The 21,866-nt window shown below is 52.2% G+C and overlaps 4 protein-coding genes across 4 annotated transcripts; 3 read left to right on the top strand and 1 right to left on the bottom strand.

Annotated features, from left to right (window-relative positions):
• Positions 1-7,083: 7,083 nt before the first annotated feature.
• BU25DRAFT_408653 (uncharacterized protein) lies at positions 7,084-7,699 on the bottom strand. The gene is made up of 2 exons (XM_033705861.1): positions 7,232-7,699; positions 7,084-7,181 (listed from the first exon to the last, which is right to left on the bottom strand). The coding sequence occupies exon 1, from the start codon at positions 7,504-7,506 to the stop codon at positions 7,309-7,311; it is 198 nt and encodes a 65-aa protein (XP_033564242.1). The 5' UTR covers positions 7,507-7,699; the 3' UTR covers positions 7,084-7,181; positions 7,232-7,308.
• A 1,259-nt stretch (positions 7,700-8,958) lies between these two features.
• On the top strand, positions 8,959-13,084 carry BU25DRAFT_456461 (transcription factor Bmr1; the record flags this gene model as incomplete). The annotated part of the gene is made up of 3 exons (XM_033710030.1): positions 8,959-9,038; positions 10,123-11,976; positions 12,046-13,084. 3 exons carry the CDS (start codon positions 8,959-8,961, stop codon positions 13,082-13,084), a joined length of 2,973 nt encoding a protein of 990 aa, XP_033564241.1.
• Positions 13,085-17,278: 4,194 nt separating this feature from the next.
• On the top strand, positions 17,279-18,394 carry BU25DRAFT_408648 (NAD(P)-binding protein). Its single transcript, XM_033705860.1, has 3 exons — positions 17,279-17,419; positions 17,476-17,952; positions 18,002-18,394. The coding sequence occupies exons 1-3, from the start codon at positions 17,359-17,361 to the stop codon at positions 18,265-18,267; spliced, it is 804 nt and encodes a 267-aa protein (XP_033564240.1). The 5' UTR covers positions 17,279-17,358; the 3' UTR covers positions 18,268-18,394.
• A 1,302-nt stretch (positions 18,395-19,696) lies between these two features.
• On the top strand, positions 19,697-21,685 carry BU25DRAFT_388238 (uncharacterized protein; the record flags this gene model as incomplete). Its single annotated transcript, XM_033704467.1, has 4 exons — positions 19,697-19,801; positions 19,854-20,547; positions 20,598-21,035; positions 21,159-21,685. 4 exons carry the CDS (start codon positions 19,697-19,699, stop codon positions 21,566-21,568), a joined length of 1,647 nt encoding a protein of 548 aa, XP_033564239.1. The 3' UTR covers positions 21,569-21,685.
• Between the last annotated feature and the right edge of the window lie 181 nt (positions 21,686-21,866).

Here is a 21,866-nt window from a genome sequence, read left to right as displayed (position 1 = left end):
CAAGCATCTGAGACTACCACTACGGATCACCACCGTTCATGATCTCAGTAAGCATTTCCTTGTGCAGAATGAGGAACCGAAGCGCCACCTGTTGATGGCGCAGTATTAAGCTTCTTGGAGACCCCACCCGGAATCAGGGTGGTCAGAGTGCTTCACTGCTGATGAGAGCCTGCACGATGCAGGCAGCACAGCCCGCGTCCCGGAAAGCTGAGTGCCGCAGACTATCATTGACAGATTCGAACACAATCAGGCTTAGTACCTGCAGTTTCGTGGATCATCATCAGATAGTCTGGATGCGATGCTGGGCGAATGGTTTCTCGCTTGACCGTTGGGAGCACTACACCACGGGCACCAATGGAGTGCCGTTACGGGATCTTCAAAACCAAAGACTGCGTGCAATCGCTCGATACTACAGTCCAGGTACCTTCGTAGACTGTGGTGGTATTGAAAGGCTGAAGATCTTCGCTCTGTTGCAGTGATCAGCGTTTACGGGTTTCCCCCAACGTCCGAAAACACGAGCTCCATTAGGAATTCGCATATAAGGGCAGTACCCATTGCCATGCTTAAAGCTTCAGTAGGCGTGTACTGCCATTATTGAGACCTTGCTTTTACCCGTTCGCGTGGAGCTTTACATGAGACTTGAATCAGCGCTCAAACAAACGGTTTGCAAGCTCAGATAGAGTCAAATCCAGCTACATCGTGACGGTCTTGTCCGACATAGTCGCAACGGTCGCTTGGATCCAGGTTGCCAGGACGCAGATGATGCTGAGCGACATGGTCGCGATGGCGTTGATTGATAGGCATGTGCTGTAGAGGTCGTTCACGTCAGTGGAAATTGCGGCTCCCCATGCCGAAGTTGCAACTTCAAGATGGAAAAACGGATCTTCCGGGCTCCGCTCCGCTCTACCCCTGCTCTATTCCCAGGCCTAAGCGAAAGGTAATCTCTTACACGACCAACAACTCCTGTCAGGCAGTCTACACTTCCCCTATCTTCGGCAGTGGCGCCGCGAGTCATGTACTGGGTGCACGCTCAGGTACCAAAAAACCCGCCCTGAGGAAACAAAGAGGCCCTGAAATGGTTCTTCCAAATCGTCGCAGTTTCATCTACTTTTGGGTCTTCGTTCTCGTTCATGTTCATACCGGGTCATGTCAGGTCTCAGAACGTCGTCGACGTGACTCGAGCTCTTCCAAATCATGCCGATGATACGGATGTACTCCTCTGGTCAGCAAGGATAGCTCTCCTGCAAATCAGTATCGCTCTGGGCAAGAGGTAGCAACCATGCTGCTTCGCTCATGGCCTCAAGCAATTGGTCGAGTAGTCAAGCTCCACTTCGCAGGTACACTCCGAATACTCCTGTGGCATCTCATTCAACATAGGCACGTGACAATGGCTTTACGGTCTCGCCTAATCACTGCAAACTCGCGTGCGGCTGCTTGAGGAGACGCCATCGCAATTGTAGCTCGAGATCAATGAGATCAGGAAACTATCAACGAAGCCCATAACGACATCCTTGGCGTCGGCCCCGCATGCTCAAGGCAGCTTGTTTGTGGCTCAACGAAGTCAACTCTACACTGCATGCTAGAACTCTCCGAGGACAGTCTTGTCTTGCACAGAATACGCCAGCTACATTCAATAGGTTTAAGACATGGGGATGCAGCAACACCACGCCACAATCGCAGATGCGCCGACTGCTGCATCGGTCTTGTACAATTTACATGCCTGGAAACTCACCACGGCTCGGACAATCTCTCCAGCTCAATAGTCTTGGAATTTCTTCCCTTGTTGGTGGCAGGAGCTGATGCTAGCATCGTGCAGCTAGCCAGAGCCCTGCTGGACATACTGAGCCAGTTTCCAGTGCAAGATCTCCGCGGGAAGCCCGTTATCGTGCAGCTGCGATGGCCTAGCAAGTCAGTCTGGGAGTCCGTCCACTCGCGGTAGCCCAAGATATTCTGTCATTGATGTCAGAGCAATGGTTCTGTATGTGCCCCATCGCTGCACAAACCGTCATGCTCTACGATAGTGCCAGAATCAAGAGGTACAGGGCCTCCCAACGCCGTCAAGCACATTGTTGATCAACTGTTCGTGAAAGACTTCCAGAAGACTGCTATTTCAGCTTCAGCATTGCAGTCCATTACAGTGCCCAATAGCATGCTTCAGCGACCTCACGCAGTCACGTCTCTCCCACGATTCGACGAGAATATGTTCCTGAGTCTAGCTACTCAAGATGTAGTTTGCGATCTGATGTGCGTTGAGTGAGTGCGCAAGTCAAGCCGAGCCGAACACCATGGGAGACCACCATCTTCCCGCTCCCGTTTTCAACGACACCTTCATATGCGCTTAAATGGACCAGGGTCGTTTTCTGCGAAGGTCGCGGAGGTATGTCGCATGGTCAGTCGGCGCTAAGATCGTGATCTGAATCTTGACAATCTCTGCAAAGTCTACAAGATAGGCAGGAGAGAAAAGCTTTGGCGATAGCAATCTCAGCATGCCCCCGGTGCGACTCTCTACCGAACTACAACAGTGGAGACCTCGACATGATCGCCCTGGCACCGTTGATACAGTTAGCGTGTAAGGGCTTTGGCGCCAGCGGCTATCCGTACTACGATCGCCCCGGACCGTCGAACGCAAAAACCCGCATTTTCTGCCCCGTGTGCAAGGCCATTGTTTGGAGCCTCTACGCTTGCGAAATCCCACGCGCGTCTATTGTTTGGTTTCAGAGCTATTTTGAGGATCCGCGCATTCCATCAAGGGCAACTTTACATTCGAAACGGCTTCTTCTCGCCTTCGCGAAAACAGACAGCCGAAGTCAGAGTTTATTTCTAGAGCGATTGAAAGGTTACTGCCGTTCGTTGACTCGAGTCTGACAGAAGGGTCCAAGGGGACTAGTCTACGAGTAATTGGCGCAGAGCTGGTAGCGCCGCGTTTCCCGTGAGGTCCGAGGAAGACAATCCACCCATTGAGGCACCAAATCGAATTCTGGCAGTGACAATACCGCAATTCGAAATTCCGGTGCCTCGAACTTTCGTGGTTGAATGACGAAGCCACGGCAAATACCGTTGCACAGAGCCTCTTGCACCACGGCGGCTAGATTTCGATCGAGATACACGGGTAGAACCAGTTCCACGGTCGCAGGCTCGGTCCCCAAGTACCTACCTTGGTGTACACAACGTGGGATGCTTTTAGTTGACGGCTTCATTATCTGGAGAGCAGGGTTCAATCGGCCCTGACTGCGTCGAAAATTTCGGTCCGCATAGAGATTGTAAACAAACAAGTGTACCGGTCTCTTTGCCGCAGATTATCATGCATCTCACTCCGTAGACACGGCAGATACCATCTTTACTGCTAGAAGTTGACAATAGTCGTGAGATAGTCCCTGAAACTACATTTGGTCACGTTATCCAGCGCACTGTGTACGACCTCAGGCGCCTACGCATTCGTAACGTTGACAAGTACAATCTGAGTCCACGCGCACCTTTCAGGCCGTACTTCGATGCAAACTCGTTCGATTTGGTGTGGTTACAGCTCCACGCCGGTATTGTGAACAAGAGGTCGCAATCGAATCCGAGCAGTTGGTGGTTACAGCGTTCTCGTGGAGTCGTCTTCGATGACGACACGAAGGCACGTTCACCGCATCTTCGTCGGATACGTCAATGTGGCCGAATTCGAAGAAGTCGTATTACCTTGCCTTCCTCATTGAGTCAGAAGACATGTTCTGAGTACCCAAACATTATCGTAGGGTAGCCACCTTGCATCTGCACCTGGTCCACACGATCTTGTACCATGGTCAACGCAACGCATCTGTTTGGTATTGGTAACAAGCCACGCTTCCAACCATTTGCTTGGGAGGTTTGCGCCTCGGAAAGGGAGCCATGTGAGCTTTTGGTGCAACGCGAAGCCACGCGGAGACTCATTGAGCCACGTTGGTTCGACGCATCAGATCTCGCGGTGCATAATCTAGCTCGTTACACTGCTTCAGTACGGTAGTTGCACGAGCGGCAGCAGCAACTTTTGACAGCGGATTCTCGCGTCGTCAGCACGCCGGGGTTCTGATATCCCCAAAGATCAATTGACTCATATGCAGGGTCTTTGCTTCTTGAGCAGTTCATGAACCATGGTTCTGCATACCTGCATGGATTGACAAGGTTGGCCTATCTGACATTTGTTTTTGCTTTGAGATTGACTATCTTGCAAATCTCCACCAAATGTTCATCCATATAAGAAGACAATTATCCGGAATATTGACGGCTCGGGTATCTTCGATCTACCGGAAGCGGCTCAATGACCCAATTATTCCGCCTCACGGGAGTACCTGCTTGGCTTAATTTAGTTGCAGGTTTCTTTCAAGACTGTCTCTTCAGCGGATGGTGCCACGATGACAATTGGATGTCCAGATGATAACATGATCAAGGATATTTGGCAATTGCTGGGGTACGTTCGTCGTTACCAGCCGGCGTTCTGGAGCAGCCGCAGCTTGGAGTCACACTGCATAGTCGACTGGTAACGTTGACACCTGGACTCCGCTCGACCCTTGCTCCCAGCTACTTTCTTAAGCTTGTGCCAGGTCGCTTGGTAGCTTGGAATGAGATTAGCAAGGATGGAATGTTTGTATCGTCAGAAGGGTAAGCTGAATAAGATTAGCGGATGCTGTAAAATACCGTAGGCGGCATACACCAAAACTTTGTAGCCCCAATCGAAGTCAAGCGTACTGAGACACCCATGTATGTACTTCCGAGTACAGGTGTACAAGAAAGATTGTATCAGATGGCAGAATCGCTTCCACCATTGCGGACAGGACCCTGATGCAGCCCCTTGTGGTACTGCACGCAACGCAAGTGAGTCTCATCCGCAGGCTTACTTCACATGAATTTTGGGATAGTATCAGAGCTGTTGTTGGGCTGACTGAGCATGATGCGAGTGGCTCTACGAGATAAGGACTTCCAGTCCAGGCATGCCAATTGTTGAGTACGTGGGGAGAACCATACAGTAAGATCCAAGTTTCAGACTGACTTGTCACCGATAATGCTGTGGCTGTGGGCTGGCCGCCTGGAACTATCTTTGCCGGTGCTGTTGCAAGGCTTAGAGGTGTTGCACCTGTGCCGCCTTCCAAGTTTCTATCGCATTCACACCTTCTCTTGACATGATGCTGCAGCCTGAACGAGCGCCTTTGCTTAACCAACGTGCTTGTCGTGCCTCATGTTCATCTCGAAGACCCCAGCAGTTGCCCAAGACGCCGCATGTTAGATACCTAGGTAAGCATCCATCGTCAAGGGTGTTAGCGGCGGCTAGTAAGGGAGCTTCCATGCTCACAGTGAGATGAACAAGATTGAGTAACACCAGCGACTGCAAATGCACTTTGACAAAGAATGGGCTGATGGGGTCCATTGTTTGGCCTCGCTTGCAGGCGTGCTTGGTGTTCTGCGATGCCACTAGCAAGCATGGTTCGACCTGGGCCGACTGAACGACGTACCGATTACAACTACATGCGCGTAGTCAGAAGAAATCCAACTATTCGGGATGCCGCCGTACCAAGTTGCGACCTGAAACTACATGTTGCGCAAGTGAATACATACTCACCAAATACCTTGTCCATAGTCCTTTCAGCTATTGCTGGGGCAATCACGATGTAGAGCACTACATGCCTGCAGGTAATCGTCGCATGGGAGTCTTGCGAAGAATGTACGAGCATGCTGTACGAGCTCGAGTAGCAATGCACGCTTTCCAAAGGTTCGGGTGCTTGCACTTCCTGTTTGGACGACAGCTGCATGGCGACCCCATGTTTTCCGGCATGCTTGGGCAGTGTTAACATCGTGTTTCGTGCAGTAGGTTGAAATCCTTCTTGGACAGCGCAGCAGAAGATTGATAACTTGGGCAAGATACCAGAATGTACCGCTAATTCAGTATGCACAATGATGTCGATCAGTGAGAGAAAGTAAAGTTGAATGGCGCAACGTTTCGAGCACCATGCCGAATCCGAACCTAGACCCTCACATCAGCCTTGGGTGTACAGCCACCAATATTATCCTACAGTAGCCCTGCATGATCGCCACAATGGATGGCTGCAAAAGTGCTCTTGAACGACGCTGTCAGCTCTCTCGTGTGAGGCTCCATCAGCAAAGAGTTGTTCTTCTTATCGTTCGATGCGGACTTCAATCGGTGAAGGCTTTGAAAGCGCGAGTCAGCCGTACACTTTCCGGAGGGGAACCGGGTGTCGTGAGATTGCGCCTTGAGAATGTTTTCATGTACATCTGACAAGCGCAGCGTTGATTTCTCCGCAGCGGGATCTCTCGGCAGGCTGAGCAGCATCTCCGCCCCCGCCCCCGCCCTATCGCGTCATTGCGGAGGATTTAATCTTCCTGTACGGTGACGATCACAGTCATGTCGGGAGCATATTCATCAGCGGAAATTGTTCAGGCCGATCGCCAGCGCTCTTAGCTTCCCTTGTGAACGGTACGAAGTGACAGGTGCCCAGCAACCACGACCCAACCGAAGCTTTCTCATTCCAGTGACCCCTCCTCGGCGTCAGCCCACCAAAGCCTCCATGCAGCTCTTATCGGACGCCTTTGGACGATTGCGAAGCAGTCTTTTTGCTCCAGCTGTCCTTCAGGATCTTGTGTGCCAAGAGGAGGTCGTGATCTGCGTCAGAGGTTCTCTAAAGAGGCACTTTTCGCGTTTGTGATCATCGTCATTTTCCGGATCGAGCTCTTGGTCATTCAAGCTGGCAGCTGCAAAGCCTCGTCCTTACCGGATAAAAGCAGGGACCTTTGCCAGTGTAGGCGCGCAGCCACGATATATGCGCCAGCCATTGCAAGCGTCATCAAATATGCAAGGCCCTGTCGTGAGAGCTAGAATCAGCCGTTGGCCAGCTTGAGCACTTTGGAAATTCTAATGGCATAGACGCCCGTGAAGTATTAGATATTGAGACAAGAAATCTGGAGAAACGTCGAGTTGATCGATGGAGCACATTGGCTGGCCTAGCGTGTCGCTATTCCTCTGAAGCCATCGATATGGCTTGCATTGGTCGACTACGCAATAACTTTGCTAAGGATTTAAGAGGTCCTTGGTTGGGGTGGCTCAAGCTTGTCGCTACAGCTGGCAGTGTCTGTCATAGATTGTGCGGGAAGAGATAGGTGACAGACAAATAACGACGCACAAGTCGATGCCGTGTCGTTTGGGCAGATGTCTGCGATGAATGTCAACTCAGATGCTAGGAACGTGAAATGATAGATTGACCTTGCTGGGATGTAGAGTTCGCGAGATCCACCCCGCGCAGCACTAGCAGTCGGAAACAGATGGAATTGTTTCAATAGTCATCGTCGGTTTCCAGAATACCCACCATCAGCTTTCCCACGTTCTAGTACCACATTCTTTGTCGCCGATGGGACTGTAGCACAACAACGCTCGCCCATCAGTCTCAAGATCACCCGGATTTCCGCACTGCCAAATACAGCATAGACCGCGAACCCATCGTAAAAGAGTATTAGGACCCTGTTGGGCGGATCGCTCATTCAGAGCAAACCCCTTTCGTTGAAGATCGACATTTAGGGCTGGCTGTAAGCGTGGAGAAGACCAGATCCGTAATCTCACCTCGCCCAGCACAAGTCAGCGACACTTGCACGCTCCCAATTGGAGCCTAAGTGTGCATTTTGCTGGTTAACATGACGATCATGACAGCTTGTCACATTTTTTTTTAGGTAGCCTCAGTTTCGCGCTGTGTCGCTAGGCATCGCAGTACACACCGAGCGTCATTGCATCATAAAGAATCGGGCTAGACGCTACATTCTCGGAGTCTGGGCGTCCCGTGACAGTTTCCTGACGGCCTCAACCACAAGTCAACCACAAGTCAACCACTACGTTCAAGTGGCAGTTTCCGCGGGGAATGTAGACTCCCACACTGCATCAAGAGTCGCCGACTACAATTGATCGACGAAGCTGTGCGCACTGGCCACAAAATGCTTCTGGGAGACGAAAGCCTGTGCTCAAGAGAGCGGGAGTTCGAATGAAGTTCGGTCGATCCAACAACACTCCAATGCGCATATTCATATGTTTTTCTTGCATGTACTGCCAATGAAGCGGTAATAGACGATAACTGAAGGTCGAGCACGTGTTTTTAACCACGTGATCTGGTGTTAGCGCTAGTGAAAGCTTGATTGGAGATGATCCTTCGCTTACGATAATTATAGACGGCTCAGCTTAGCGCCATTGACGCACGATGAAACGCATCTTTGGCAATAGCTTACTTAAGAGTACGAGAGCTGTCGACCGGGTGAACTGCTGCGTGACTGCGAAAAGGAATTGGTATTCGGCGTATTGCTAAACGAAAGCTTGCTAGAGGTCGATCGGAAGGCGTGAACTTTGCTGGGAGTCAATGTACGCTCAAGGTCCCACCAAGGTACTTTCGTGTGTCAGGGCGCACGATCCGGCGGCCACGTCAGGGTCCTCATCATCCTCGAAACAGTCGAGGGCTCTGCGTGAAACAGGCGAATAGAAGGCCAAGCGGATCTGATGTGTTGCTGCTTCGAGAACCAGGACTTGGCTGCTGTCAACCACGACTCAGCCGTGCGTGCTGACAGCCTGTCTGAGCGTGGTACGCTTATCATTGCCCGTGAGAGCATATGTGAGCGAAACATGGTCTCGTATCGATCGCTTCACAAGTCAAAGGCCCAGGTCAGCGCTGCGACCTCAGATTTGAAGAAGTCGTGAATAGAAGTCTAGCATGCCTCGCTGTCTGCTCGTGACTGCCGTCTTTCTGCTCGTGCCTATTCGCCGCGTCGGACAGCAGTAGTCGAATGTGGCAGTAATAATCCTGTCGTATTGCAGAATACATTACACCTGTACAGCTTGCTTGTTCGGGCTGCGGGCGCGCTTGATGGTTCGGTTCACAGGCTAGGTGGCTGACGCGGGCTCGGCGCGCCATCCCCCGTACCACCACAAACCCTCCTCCACCGCCAATCTAGCTCATGGCGACCATCCCAAGGACAATCCCTGCTTGGGCTGAGTCTTATCATCAACACCGTGCAGCGCCCCCTGGTCGCCCAAAGTAGATTTAGCACTAACCGGGTTGAGCCTTGACCCACCCAAACACCTGGCGCCACTGCATGTAACTGCGAGGCACTAGCTCATCGCTCTCGCGCTCAGTTGATGAATTCATCGCTTTGCAAATGCATAACCTACATCCCTCGTTGGGAAAGGCACGGGCGTTGAACCCACTCGCACCTTTCATACGCTTAGTCGTACTCCACTGGCGTTGAGCGGTCCGCAGCCCACAATTTTCTCTGTCAGCCGCTCATACTCTATCATTCCGGACTCCCCATTGTTGTTCCTGCTCTACATTTGTTTGCTGGGCAGCAGTAATTCGGACCTTCTTCTGTCCTTGATTTCTTTCCAGCACAGCCAGTCGAGAAACCCTGCCGTCAGCTCCATAGCCTTAACCACGTTTTCAGTCAGACATCTCAGCATACTAAATCTGGTATTTGACCTGACGTTGGCTATTTCCACCATTAGTCCCGTACCGGTATTGGAAGCCGTCCTAGCCTAGGGACACGCAGGAAGGCGGAAGTCTACGTCGGCCACTTATAACGGATTACACCTCCGCCGTGTTTGGTCAACAAGTATCCGCGGACATCCCAAGCCACAGCGACATACTCCCCGCTGATACAACTGCCATCATCGCTTCTTCCCCACCTTGATGTCGTTCGTATTGACTCCACGCTAAAGGATCGGTGCTGGAACAATCTCTATTGGCCTTACTTGGACGTTATCTGCAACTGTTCTCAAGGCTGCTTCTACGATCCCCAAATCCACCTTTTGGTTAACGGTACATACTGACCTTCGACTATCAAAATGGTGTTCTGTACCTACTGCGGACAGTCTTTTACCAGAGATGAACATCTGGAAAGGCACATCTTGACTCGTAAGTCCATACCCGCTTTCAATGCGTTACAGCTCGACCAAGGCTGCAATCGACCTCCATATTTTCAGCTGACCACTTTTGAACGAACAGACACCAATGTCAAGCCTTTCAAATGCTTTACCTGTCACATGAGCTTTGCTCGACGGTATGTATTACTGTTCCGACTCTTTCAGTCTTCGTTCCTAGAGTTGGATTGGCTGATAGCCTCTAGGGATCTCCTGCAACGACATTACACAGTACACGGGCGTAATCAGAACAATGAAGAGGGCCTTCCGATCCAAGGAATAATACCAAAGTCGGCCGGCCGAACGCCTATCGCCTGTAGCAATTGCGCAAAGACAAAGACGAAGTGTGACAAGAAGTTTCCGTGCAGCCGATGCGCACAGAGGAACCTCAAGTGCACACTACGGCCGACTCGAAGAGCGTCGAAGAACGTGAACAGGGTCGGTGTCCCACCTGAGGGTGCGTCAAGTGGGAGCTCGAGCGAGAATGGAGGCAACCCAGAGCCTCAGAACAACTCAGCAGGCAACTCTCCTGCTCGTGAAGTGCAGCCTCCACAGGCGAACGGACAGCCGTCACCTGTGCTGTTACGGCAACAACCTTCACAGGTGCCCAATGGTCTACCACAACGGCAATCGCAGTCACCGTCAGCACCACAGTCAAGACATTCTTCCATATCTCAGCCCGTTCAGCCGGCTCCGAACCCAACACCAGAAGAGAAACACCTTCAGCTGCCGCTCTCTCACACTACTCCTCCCTTCTTCGACCAGTCACCACCAAACACAATACCACAGCCGCCTACACTTCTTTCGCCGCTGCCAACGCCTGGGAACATGGTCAATGGCTTCATGACCTCGACACCCATGTCTGGATACGACGACTTCGTACGAGCTGGCGGTCAATCGGATCCTGGGACAAGTCCTTTCATGATGGATCCTTGGAGCGGTATGCCTATGGGCGCTGAATTCGATCCCATGCGGATAGATCCTTCACTGATGCTGTCTATGAACATGGACATTAGCATGGGTCCTCCTTCAGAGGGGATCCTTGGTATGATTCCCGAAATGTCACCTACGCAGGCATTCGGACCAGTTCAAACACCTCTTCAAACACCACGAATGGATGAAACGTTCTCAGATCTCCAGATCGGCAGTTCGGCGTCGATGTTCTACCCGTCCAATCGACATTCGTCCATCGCAGATGCAGGCATCCCAGACCTCGGTGCTATCGTTGCTGCACAGGATGGCTGGACTGTGTTTCGCTGCACTCCTCCTATTCCGTCGAGCTCGTGTCCTCGCACTGCACGGCTAAACCTCGAGCGATTGGAGCTCAGTCTGAAAAACCATGAAGGCTGGAGCAACTGGTCGCCCGCCTGGGATGAGTCAGATTTCCAACAAGAAGGTCGGGTAATGATTGCAAAGCTCCAGGAGAACACAAGAGACAAGCTTCTTGCGATAACTCAGAGCTTTTTGCACAAGGCTCTTGACATCCACAAAGATGCAATGAGCACCTCTTCGAGCAGCGGCGAGTCTCCAGGATCCAGCACATCCCTTTCGAACTTCATCATTCTGCCACCTGCTCGAGTTCTTGAGTACTTCCTCAAATCCTACGCTAACTCCTTCGAGCGCTACTTTCCTACTTCGTCTCGTGGGCTTCTGGACACCAATGAGCTGATGCAGAATTACAACGACAAGGCTTCGAGCCTGTTGATTCTGATGATGATTGCTCAAGGTGCAATGGCGATTCCTTCGATGGAAGCGAGGTGGTTGACGGGCGGCATCACCGAGGCTTGTCGCATCTCGTTGTTCGATCTCATCGAGAAGAACATCATCATGGCTGGTGACCCCATTGTTCTTCGCGCGGCCCTCCTCTTCACCGTCCAGGCTGCCTGGAGTGGCGACAAGTGGCAGATGGACATCGCCATGGGACAGCGAGGAATGTACTTCTCGATGCTGCGACATTCGGGTATCTTAGATGCTCGCCCGGTAGCTACACCTCAAATGAATGGAGGTATGTCGACAGAGGTATTGTGGCGGGAGTGGCTGCAGCAGGAAGCCAGAAGTCGGTAAGTGATGAAATCCCTTTGTGCCCTCGGTACGGCCTATCACGTGAGCCCCTTACTAACACACTCCAGCCTCATCTACTCTTGGGTCATGGTTGATCAAGACTTGTCACTCTTCCACGACTCAGCTCCTCTGTTTTCTGTCACAGAGTGCGGTGCTCCAATGCCCGACTCGGACAGTCTCTGGCAAGCTCCAAATGCCGCTGAGTGGTCTCAGATCTTCAACCAAGTCCACGAATTCTCCAACGGCTATCCTTCAGTCGGTTCTGGAGCCAGACCAGCAAGTCTGAAAGAGCTCTTCCGTCAATTCCTAGATGACGAAATCATCGTCCAGGATGTTCAAGAGATCCACCTCACCCCCATGCACTTGCGTCTGCTGCTCCACCCACTGCAGACTCTTGTAAACCAATACTGCCAACTTTTGAGCTGCTTTTCCGATAGCGTAGCTTCGAGGTCTCGCAACAGAGCGCTCACTGCGGCGTCGACTCGGGTTCGTCTCGAGGAGGTGCAAGCCCTTTTGGGACGCTGGTTCGACCTCGCACAGAGATACCTCAAGGCCAACACGATGTGCCCTCTGATGCAAGCAAACCTTGTCATGTTCCATCTCATCAGCATGAATGCCGTGACCAACTTCCCAGAGATTGAGAAGTTAGCACGACGAGAGGGCGTTGATGGTACGTACCAGCAGATGTTGTGGCTTCACAAGAAGTGCATCTCGGATGTACAGGAAGCCATCACGCATGCCGGACAAGTGCTTCGTCTGGTCAGAGAGATGCCGCGAGGCATTCGTCCCCCTTGGTGGCCTGGCGCAATCTACCGAGCCTCTCTTGTCCTGTGGACGGATGCATTGACTCACAACGAGTCCGCTGGTCTTCGGCAGCAAGGTGCAGCCTTCCCGGTTGACCGCCTGCCAGCAGATCATCAGACAGTTCTCAAGTACCTGTCTCGTCGAGATGGCATTCCCACTTTGACAAAATTGGATGGCACGCCGGTCCCACTCGACAACGGCTTCTCGGTACTGTCGCACTGCATCGACGTGATCGATGAAGGTGTAGCGACAAGGTTCTCGGATGGCATCCGCAGTAAACTGGAGAAGCTGGCACGAGGCTAGATGCCTTGCCTTGCAGCTTTGTTTTCTTTCATTGTGCCCTCTCGTGGGCTCTTCTCGTGGCGTAGCAGCAGGCGTTTTGCATCGTCTTTTCATCTTTGTTTGTCCTTTTCCATCTCTTTTTCGATGATATCCATCAGTAACGATAGCAACAGTTGCTCTAGGGTATCGGTGCTGTGTCCCTCAAGGGTTTCCCCAAGTATGGCGTTGGTGGGCAAACACTCGACAGTGGCGTTGGCTATAACGGTCGAGGCTGTCGACTTATTTTTGACTACACTGGTCAACTGCATCGAGATCAGTAATGTATAGTACATAGCGATGACAAGAAGTTGTTGCTATTAGAAGCGACGGAATATGAGTACATACCTTATCAAGACAATGACGATGTGTGATGGGGTTGTGGGTCATGGGATGCGAAGGTAGTCGCAAGCGGGGTTGGTGTCCTCTGGCATGAGTTCTACCAATAAGGAAGGGGCGCTGACGCTCAACCACTCACGGTGGCCTTCGTCCTAGTATGTATGGTATCGTGCTGTTAAGTTTCGTTCTAGAGTCTGATGGTGAGGTCCGGAGGAGTGTCTGACGTGGTATCTCGCAACGACAGAGGTGCAGTGTATATGTCTCTCTGCTCCGTCTTCCATCTCCATGGTCAGTGCCATCGTCGTCGTCGTCTTGCTTTTTCGTTTCCGCACTGGCGTTTCAGGTGCCATGTGTAGGCCCTGCTTGTATCGACTCGGGGTTGATGATTGGTCTCTCCAGCTATGAATGGCTGATGGAGGCGTCGAAGGGAGACCATTTGTTGCGGACGGCACGACCATGGTGGGGTGCTAAACCTATGTGCGGGTAGGTGCAGGCTGCTCCAGTAAGACTGCGTATTGTAAACTCGATAGGTACTCGACCGTTGATCTGATCGATCAGTGAACAAATTTGGAGAGATCTCTGGCAGGCATGAGCAGCAGAAGAGGGGGCCAACGCAACGTTTCAAGGGCTCGAGGGGATAGAACGGTCGCCACAATCAAATAGTGGAGAGTCTGATACATCCAGTAAGCACCTCTGGTAAGGAGGAAAGCACGTACCTCATATTGCACCTTTTACACTTCGCGTCTCCTCTTTCCCCGAGCGGCAGCGTGCGTCACCCGTAGCATGATAGATGCGCAGCGCCGTTTTCAGGCCCTACTATGTTGGTAGATCCCTGGTAGTCTTTGGTAGCCCAAAAACCGTCGTTATATCCCGCACTGGTGGTACCGTACCCACAATCTGGTTTCAATTGGACGTCTACTTACTCTCAGTGATTTGACCAGGGAGACGTTACCAAGAAAGGTTACTCGGGATCGACTAGGTAGTCCTAGATGTTCACCTTGGTGTGGGTATATGCAACATACTTCCGTATCATAATGACGGATACTGGTACCAAGGCGTCTACCTGCAGGTTCGTTGCTTGACAAGCTTACGCGTTCGCAAAAGAGTATCCAGTGAAAATGTCGTTTCTGGTTTACCGTGCACTCAGTGGCTTCTGAGTGGTTGACATCGCTCCGATTTCCCGCATTTGAGAGTGACTTCACACCAAACCACGATCCCCTACAACATATATTGCTATCAACTGAGTTGGACCTAAGCTTAATTACGGTCCTTCTCCACGCTTGTTACCTGACACGAGGCCTGCTAGACTTACGGATGCCCGCACCAAAGCCGTGGGCCACACATGGTGGGCCGTGCGGTCGGACTTGGACATAAACATGGGGTTTCAAAAATTCACTGCACACAAACAAACTACTCAGTCATCATGAGTTGGCCGGTGAGTCGGCGGATGCATTTACCGACGTATGCACCCCGCGGTGAAAGGTATAGTAACATCGTTACTGTGCCGCCTCAGTTCAGCCGGTCGTACTCATGCACACTGCAGATCTTTGGTGTGCTGATCTCCAACCGTCTAAATCAAGCTTAACCTGATCAGGGCGATAGATAGTGACCCGAGAAGTTCTGATTGACCGAGACTTTCTCCATGGCTTATTTGGAAACCAAAGCGGACTGCTTCACAGAGAACCCACTTTTTCCTCCTGGTAGTCAGAGGAATCTAGCCCGGGAAACTACTCAAGGTCCTTAAGCAGCTCCGAACTTAGCTCTGCCGAACTCTGAAACGTAACTATATATGGCACTGACGTACAATCTCAGACATACACATTCACCGTACAAAATCATTACAGCCAACTTCCAAACGGCGGTGAAGCTTCAATTCAAGCCGTACACAGCATTCTTGTGCATGGGCGGTGGTACATTCCACAAAGTAACACAATTTTGCTGAGAATTTTGACTGAATACAGACCGAAGGGAAACCAGGGGCAGTTTGCAAACCCACCGATGATTCTTGGTACGCCTGATCTTCCTAGTAAGTGAACAGTCAGCGTTTGAGAAGTGATGTGCACATATACCGCAAAACAAGATTTCTTGCAGTTCACCGGATCTCCCTCGCATCAACCGATTGGTCAATGTTCACTGATCGCTCGAAATCCGTCGATTTTGGAAGATGCATTAATCTAGTTGGATAACTCCATCATGAAGCGCTCGTCAATTCTTGCTCTTTTTTCAGCGTATCGTGTCATCGAGTCTCGACCCTGATCCGGCGCAGGGCCGTCCAGGCGAGACTGCTTGTTGTTCCCGAAGGGTCTCAGGAGTCTGAAATCCACTGTCCAGTTTCCCTTGTCTCCGTCTACAGGACTTCCTGGCACCAGTCCCTGCTCTGAGCAAACTCAGTCTCATCACTGCGCTCTCAGCAAGCATTCGCATCACAAGAAACATCGTATCCGCCTTCAACAATGCTGCAGTGGCTTTTCCTTGCAGGAAGATGACGGTTCCTGTACTGCAGATGAAGTCCGATATGGCTTAGTAGAGGTGAGTAACTCTGGCTCAAGGATGCACCTCTCTCGATCTTTGTCGTAATGCTGACTTGATGCAGCATATTTGCGCAGCAAGGGCCTCTCTCAACTTGAGATCAGATGGACACACCTAGCCATACCTTTTGCCGGCTGTTCTAACATCCCTTTGAGGCCTGGTTGGCACTTGGCAACAGACGACTTCGAGAAGCGTTCAACATCGTCCAGACTTGAATTTCGAAAGCTTGACGCCACACTGCAACGAAGTAAGTAAAGGACTGTATTCCGTGCTCTCTGGATTGCTCTGAACAGCTCACAGAAACCTTTCCTCATCTCAAAGGCCAGCTTTCATGCCGGTCATGACATGGTGTTGAAGTGAGGTTTGAACGTGGCCCGTGCTTCGGCTCCCCTCCTGTTGTCACTGCTATTGGATTCCGGACGTGAAACACACCTTTGCCGATCCATCTCGGACTTGACGGCACTCTAAATGGAGACTAGAAACGCAAGCCAAGATGTACGTTGGGGATCCCTCTGTTTGTGGGTACGCCGTCACAGCCATGTGCTGAGTGAAGAGATGGATTGTGAACCCGGAGTGCAACCACAACCTGGAGAAATTGACACTAGGCTCGCTCAGGCAAAGTATTCAACGAGCGCAGAACCTCCGGGTCAGCACTCCATCAATCTCGTCATCATCAAGAAGCGTTTTCGAGGTTCACACCATCAATGAGACTGGGAGTATTTTTGGATTTCTGGATAGCACACGGCAAATACTGAAGGTCGCTCTCGCTGTCTCTGCGACACCGGCAATTACGACTCAAGGATGCCGCGCCTTCTCACAGAGCGCGAGGTGTTGCTACAATTCTATTGAAAATAGCACTCTAGCAACTCTCATTCTGTTCGCAGTCGATAAAAAAAGATGTTTCTGTTTATGAAACTGACAGTCGCGTCACGAAGAGTATAGTGTTGTTGTTCGCTTGCTCGCGAGTCATCCAATGGGACCGGCCCCTGAGCGCCTCGGCCCCTCCTTCCGGCTATTTTCGCCGAGCAACAGCGTAGACATCTCGACTATCCTAAGGGGCCTACTCTACGGACTGGTGGGCGGCGCAGGTACGTGCTGTTTCAGCCCTAGGATTCTCAACACTCGGACGTGATGCTTGCTCCGACCCGGAGACAATGGACGAACTGTGTGCTGAGCGCAAAGGCCGACGGGTGCCAGATGTCACGACAAACTAAACTCTGAGTGCCGCTGGAGTTCCGAGTCGCAAAGCAGTATATATGCTCTGCTCTTTACACTCGAAGTAAATCATCCTCAGCTTTCAACTCTCATCTACTACAACATCCACACAACAACCTCTAAGGTTCCCATCATCACAACTTTCCAACCAACAACCCCCAAACTCCACACACAAAATGTCTGCCGCTCCTGCTAGCTGGTCCCTCGAGGGCAAGGTCGCCGTTGTCACTGGCTCTGGTATGGTTCCAACGAAGTAGCTGGCAACTGGAGGATCAAGAACTAACACCACACAGGCCGTGGTATTGGAAAGGCGATGGCCATTGAGCTCGCCAAGCGCGGTGCTAAGGTCGCTGTTAACTACGCCAACACCGTCGAGGGCGCTGAGGCAGTCGTCAAGGAGATCAAGGCTCTCGGTAACGGTGCTGATGCTCATGCCTTCAAGGCCAACGTTGGAAACGTCGAGGAGACCTCCAAGCTGATGGACGATGTTGTTGCACACTTCGGCCGTCTCGACATCTGCTGCTCTAACTCCGGTGTGGTTTCTTTCGGTCACTTCGCTGATGTTGAGCCTGAGGAGTTCGACCGCGTCTTCAACATCAACACCCGTGGTCAGTTCTTCGTCGCCAAGGAGGCGTACAAGAGGATGGAAGTCGGTGGCCGCATCATCCTTATGGGTTCCATCACCGGTCAGGCCAAAGGTGTGCCCAAGCACGCCATCTACTCTGGCTCCAAGGGTGCCATCGAGACATTCACCAGGTGCATGGCTATCGGTAAGCTACTTTGTGCCACAGCTACAGACCATCTACTAACGAGCAACAGATGCCGGTGAGAAGAAGGTCACAGTCAACTGCGTTGCCCCCGGTGGCATTAAGACCGACATGTACCACGCTGTTTGCCGCGAATACATTCCCGGAGGCGACAAGCTCAGCGACGACCAGGTCGACGAGTACGCCTGCACATGGTCTCCCCACAACCGTGTCGGTCAGCCCATCGACATTGCCCGCGTCGTCTGCTTCCTTGCCTCGCAGGATGGTGACTGGGTCAACGGAAAGGTCATCGGTATCGACGGCGCTGCCTGCATGTAAACGGTTGCTGTTGGACTTGAACTTTCTCCTTAGCCTTTTGTTACGAACCATGGCCTGATATTGAAGCATGATTGGCGTTCTTCATAGTAGAGGAAATGGAATAATGGAATGATTGAACACTTAACCTTTGCCATGCTCTTTACGTGACAGCTTCTGCCTCCTGCGAACGTCAAAACAACCAGGCCACAAACGAATGGTCATTGCCAGATGCATAATCACATATAGGTGGGCGACACTGTCCCAGTCTCGACATCGCCCATCTCGTATTCCAGTGCATTGCGCATAGTGTCATCATGAAGTCGTTGGTGATTTCCACTGACCGCTGAAGGTATATCGTTATGATCGAAATGTTGAACTGTTGTGCTGTGCACGTTCAAGATGCCACTCATCGTAACCAAGAGCTTGCTCGCTTCGTGACGTAGCCTCGCGCTAGAGCCAAAATGGTTGGCGCGGCGATCCTTTCTTGCACATCTCGAAACACCACTCCAAACATCACTGTCTGACCATCTCACCACACCTCAACTCAATTGTACAAAAGCGGAAGAGGAAGCAGATGCGATACACTACCAGTGCTTCACCTGAGTGTAAGGAAGGATCAAGAGCTTTGAGCTTTGGCGCTCTACCAGCGAGCACCTGCGTCGCTTCGAGATCGCAGCTTGCGCTGGCTACGAGCGCACCTCTTGGACGATGAACGACATTCTTGCGTCCTGATGGACGCCTTTCGGATGCAGCCGTAGCCGTACACTGAGTGACTCTGCCAAGCATTGTGATATGCTTCACAATGCTTCTGAAGGTAAAGTTACCCCACGAGTGGGCACCACGCACTAAGCATGGCGAACGAACGAACCAAGACATCGAGTCTCACGGCAACAGCGAATTATCTGGGGTATTACTGAGGAATTGTTATCTCGTTTGAGTATAGGGCTAAGCTTTTCGTCGCGAGTCCACCAAACCAAACGCTCCATCTGGAGTCTGAAACAGAACATGCACAGAAAAGTCAATCCGCCACCTCGGGACTTCGCTTGGCCGATACCAAAACTGCAAGATGCGGGTTTCGATGTCTTCGAGAGTCCAGAATCAAGACTCTTACTGCATCTAGCGTGAACCCTCAGGTGTAAAGGGGCGCCGGATGTTCTCGTTGCTAGCACGACTTGATGTCGGAGCTGTTCGCCATACACCTCTGCAGCATTACTCTGAAACTGTACCAACGGGAACGATCTCGCCGGTGCCAGTTCCGAAGTCATGCACGAGCACCAAGACTTCTCTTATAGACCTGGCCGCCACGGGAAGTCTTGTGCTACCTCTCAGTGCAGCAAGACTGGTCAGTGGCTTCGTCGTTCCTTTCTACGTTCCCATTAATCTTCTATTTCTTTCTTTTTTATACTTAATATTTGTTCAAAGCCCAGGTGGCCATTACTACTAACTCAAAATGACGTCTGGTACTGTCTCCTCCCTTATGCTGCTCTTGTTGAGCTCTTCAGCATTCGCACAGCAGCAAGTGCAATACAACCAAGTACTTAATATCAATGGCGATGTAAGTAATTAAGGCTACCCGGACTACACTCGATGAGTGCTAACAAAGGTAGATGGACCTCAACTCCTTCATCTTCCCCGACCGCTCCAAGGTCGAGACATTCTCCCAGAAGCAGCAGCAAATAATCGTTAATCAGCAACAACCCGCTATCCCCGCCAACCAGGTCACTGGCTCGACAGGACAGCCCTTCGTTGCAATCACTACCCAGTCCATGACCATCAGCACCAACGGTGCAACAGACTTGGTCGGTGGACAGGTCGAAATGGCCATGACCATGCAGAACTTGCAGGCTGCCGCTGTTCAGCCCGACAACACATATGTTGCCATGCTCTCGCCTGACAGGCAAAGCTGGATGATCCAGGAAACAATGAGGAGCGTCAACACCACCGACATGACCGTTCGCATGGTCAAGCGCAACCAGCTTGACGGAGAGTACATGGTCGTCGGTCGCCAGACCGTCGAGACTAACACTCTTGTCACACCCTTCGGCAGCGATGGTTCCACCCAGGTCGCTATACAGGGTACCGGTCTTCAGGAGAACGAGTTCCAGGACGGATTCAGGATGTCTACTCGTGCTACTCAGCCCATGCTTATGAACGTCAACGTTAAGGACGGTGTTGACTCTGGTATGCTGGCTGCTCTTCAGGGCCAGGCTCCCGTCAACGACTACCGCTACTCTGTGGTCACCAACCTTGCTGCAGTCACACCTGACCTCAACCAGCAGGTTACCGTCGTCCAGATGCCCAGTGCGTATCCACACAATCAACTCAAGCGCCTCTAACTAACAACATCACAGTCAATGCTGTCCGTATCCAGAAGATGATGCAGGCCATGGGTGTCCCTCCCACCGGCCAAGTCGCCATCGCCGTCGCCCAGCGGGGTGTCCTCCAGAACCCCGGCGGTGCAACTGGCCAGCTCCAGGGCGTCGGTGCTCCCACCCAGAAGCGTGGTCTCTCCCGCGACAACTTCCGCAAGGAGATCGCTGCTCGCCAGATCACTGGACAGACCAACAACCAAGGCAACACCGGTGGCACACCCACCAACGGCAACAACCCCGTCGCTACCCAGCTTCTCCTCTCGCCTACCTTCACCCCCATCCAGGCCAATGCCGTCCTCGACCAGGCCAACATGCGTATTGCTGTTCCCGTCCGCCAGGTCGATGGAGAGTACATCCTTGTCATGCAGATGATGGGCGCCGCTGCTCAGGCTACTGCTCCTCAGGCTGCTCCTGCCGGTGAGGCCGCTCCAGCTGCTGCTCAGCCCGCTGCTGCCCCCGCCGCCGCTGCTCCTGCCGGTGAGGCCGCTCCAGCTACTGCTCAGCCCGCTGCTGCCCCCGCCGCCGCTGCTCCTGCCGAAGCCTCTCTCGCAGCTGCTGGCGAGTCCCCCAAGCCCGCCGCCGAGTCCACCGCCGCCGAGAAAGCCCCGACTGCCTCCGAGTCCGCCAAACCCGCCAGCGAAGCCGCAAAGACCGAATCCAGTGCCAAACCCGAGGCATCTAAGGCCGAAGCCTCCCCCGCCGCAAAGCCCGAGCGCCGCCAGGAGAAGACTGATAAGTACGGCAACCCCGTCGCTCCCCAGGGCGCAGTCATCATGAGCATGAAGCAGATCGACGAGATGGCGTCCATGGTTACGTGGGGCGGCCAGGCGCCGATTACGCAGATGATGAACGACTACGTCAAGGCGCAAACTGGCAAGGGTCTTGATACACCGAAGAACGGTACGAGCACTTCGAGCGCGGCTGGTGGTCTGGCCGGTATTACTGTGTAGATGAGATGAGGGTTGTGAAGAGGGAGCAGAATAATGCGGCAGGAGACTGTGTCTTCGCCACTACGAGAGGCTGTTGAGGAGGAGATAGTACTCAGTAGTCTATGGGGATAGTGACAGATTGTATTGTGAATAATTAAGCTTCTTGCGTTAATGTGTATATCCTCACTTCCCTTGATCCATCATTCTTACTTCTTCATTGTGCTATCCATCGTTTCTGCTTGACAGCCTGAGAGACGACACTCTAGCCTTCGGATCTGCCGAGCCGAGCGAGGAGCCCTAGCATTGTGCGTCTCATCAC

This window comes from Macroventuria anomochaeta (assembly GCF_010093625.1).
Source record: "Macroventuria anomochaeta strain CBS 525.71 unplaced genomic scaffold BU25scaffold_8, whole genome shotgun sequence".
NCBI classification, from domain to species: domain Eukaryota; kingdom Fungi; phylum Ascomycota; class Dothideomycetes; order Pleosporales; family Didymellaceae; genus Macroventuria; species Macroventuria anomochaeta.
Note: the sequence above shows the minus strand (reverse complement) of the source record. Positions and strands in the feature narration are given on the sequence as shown.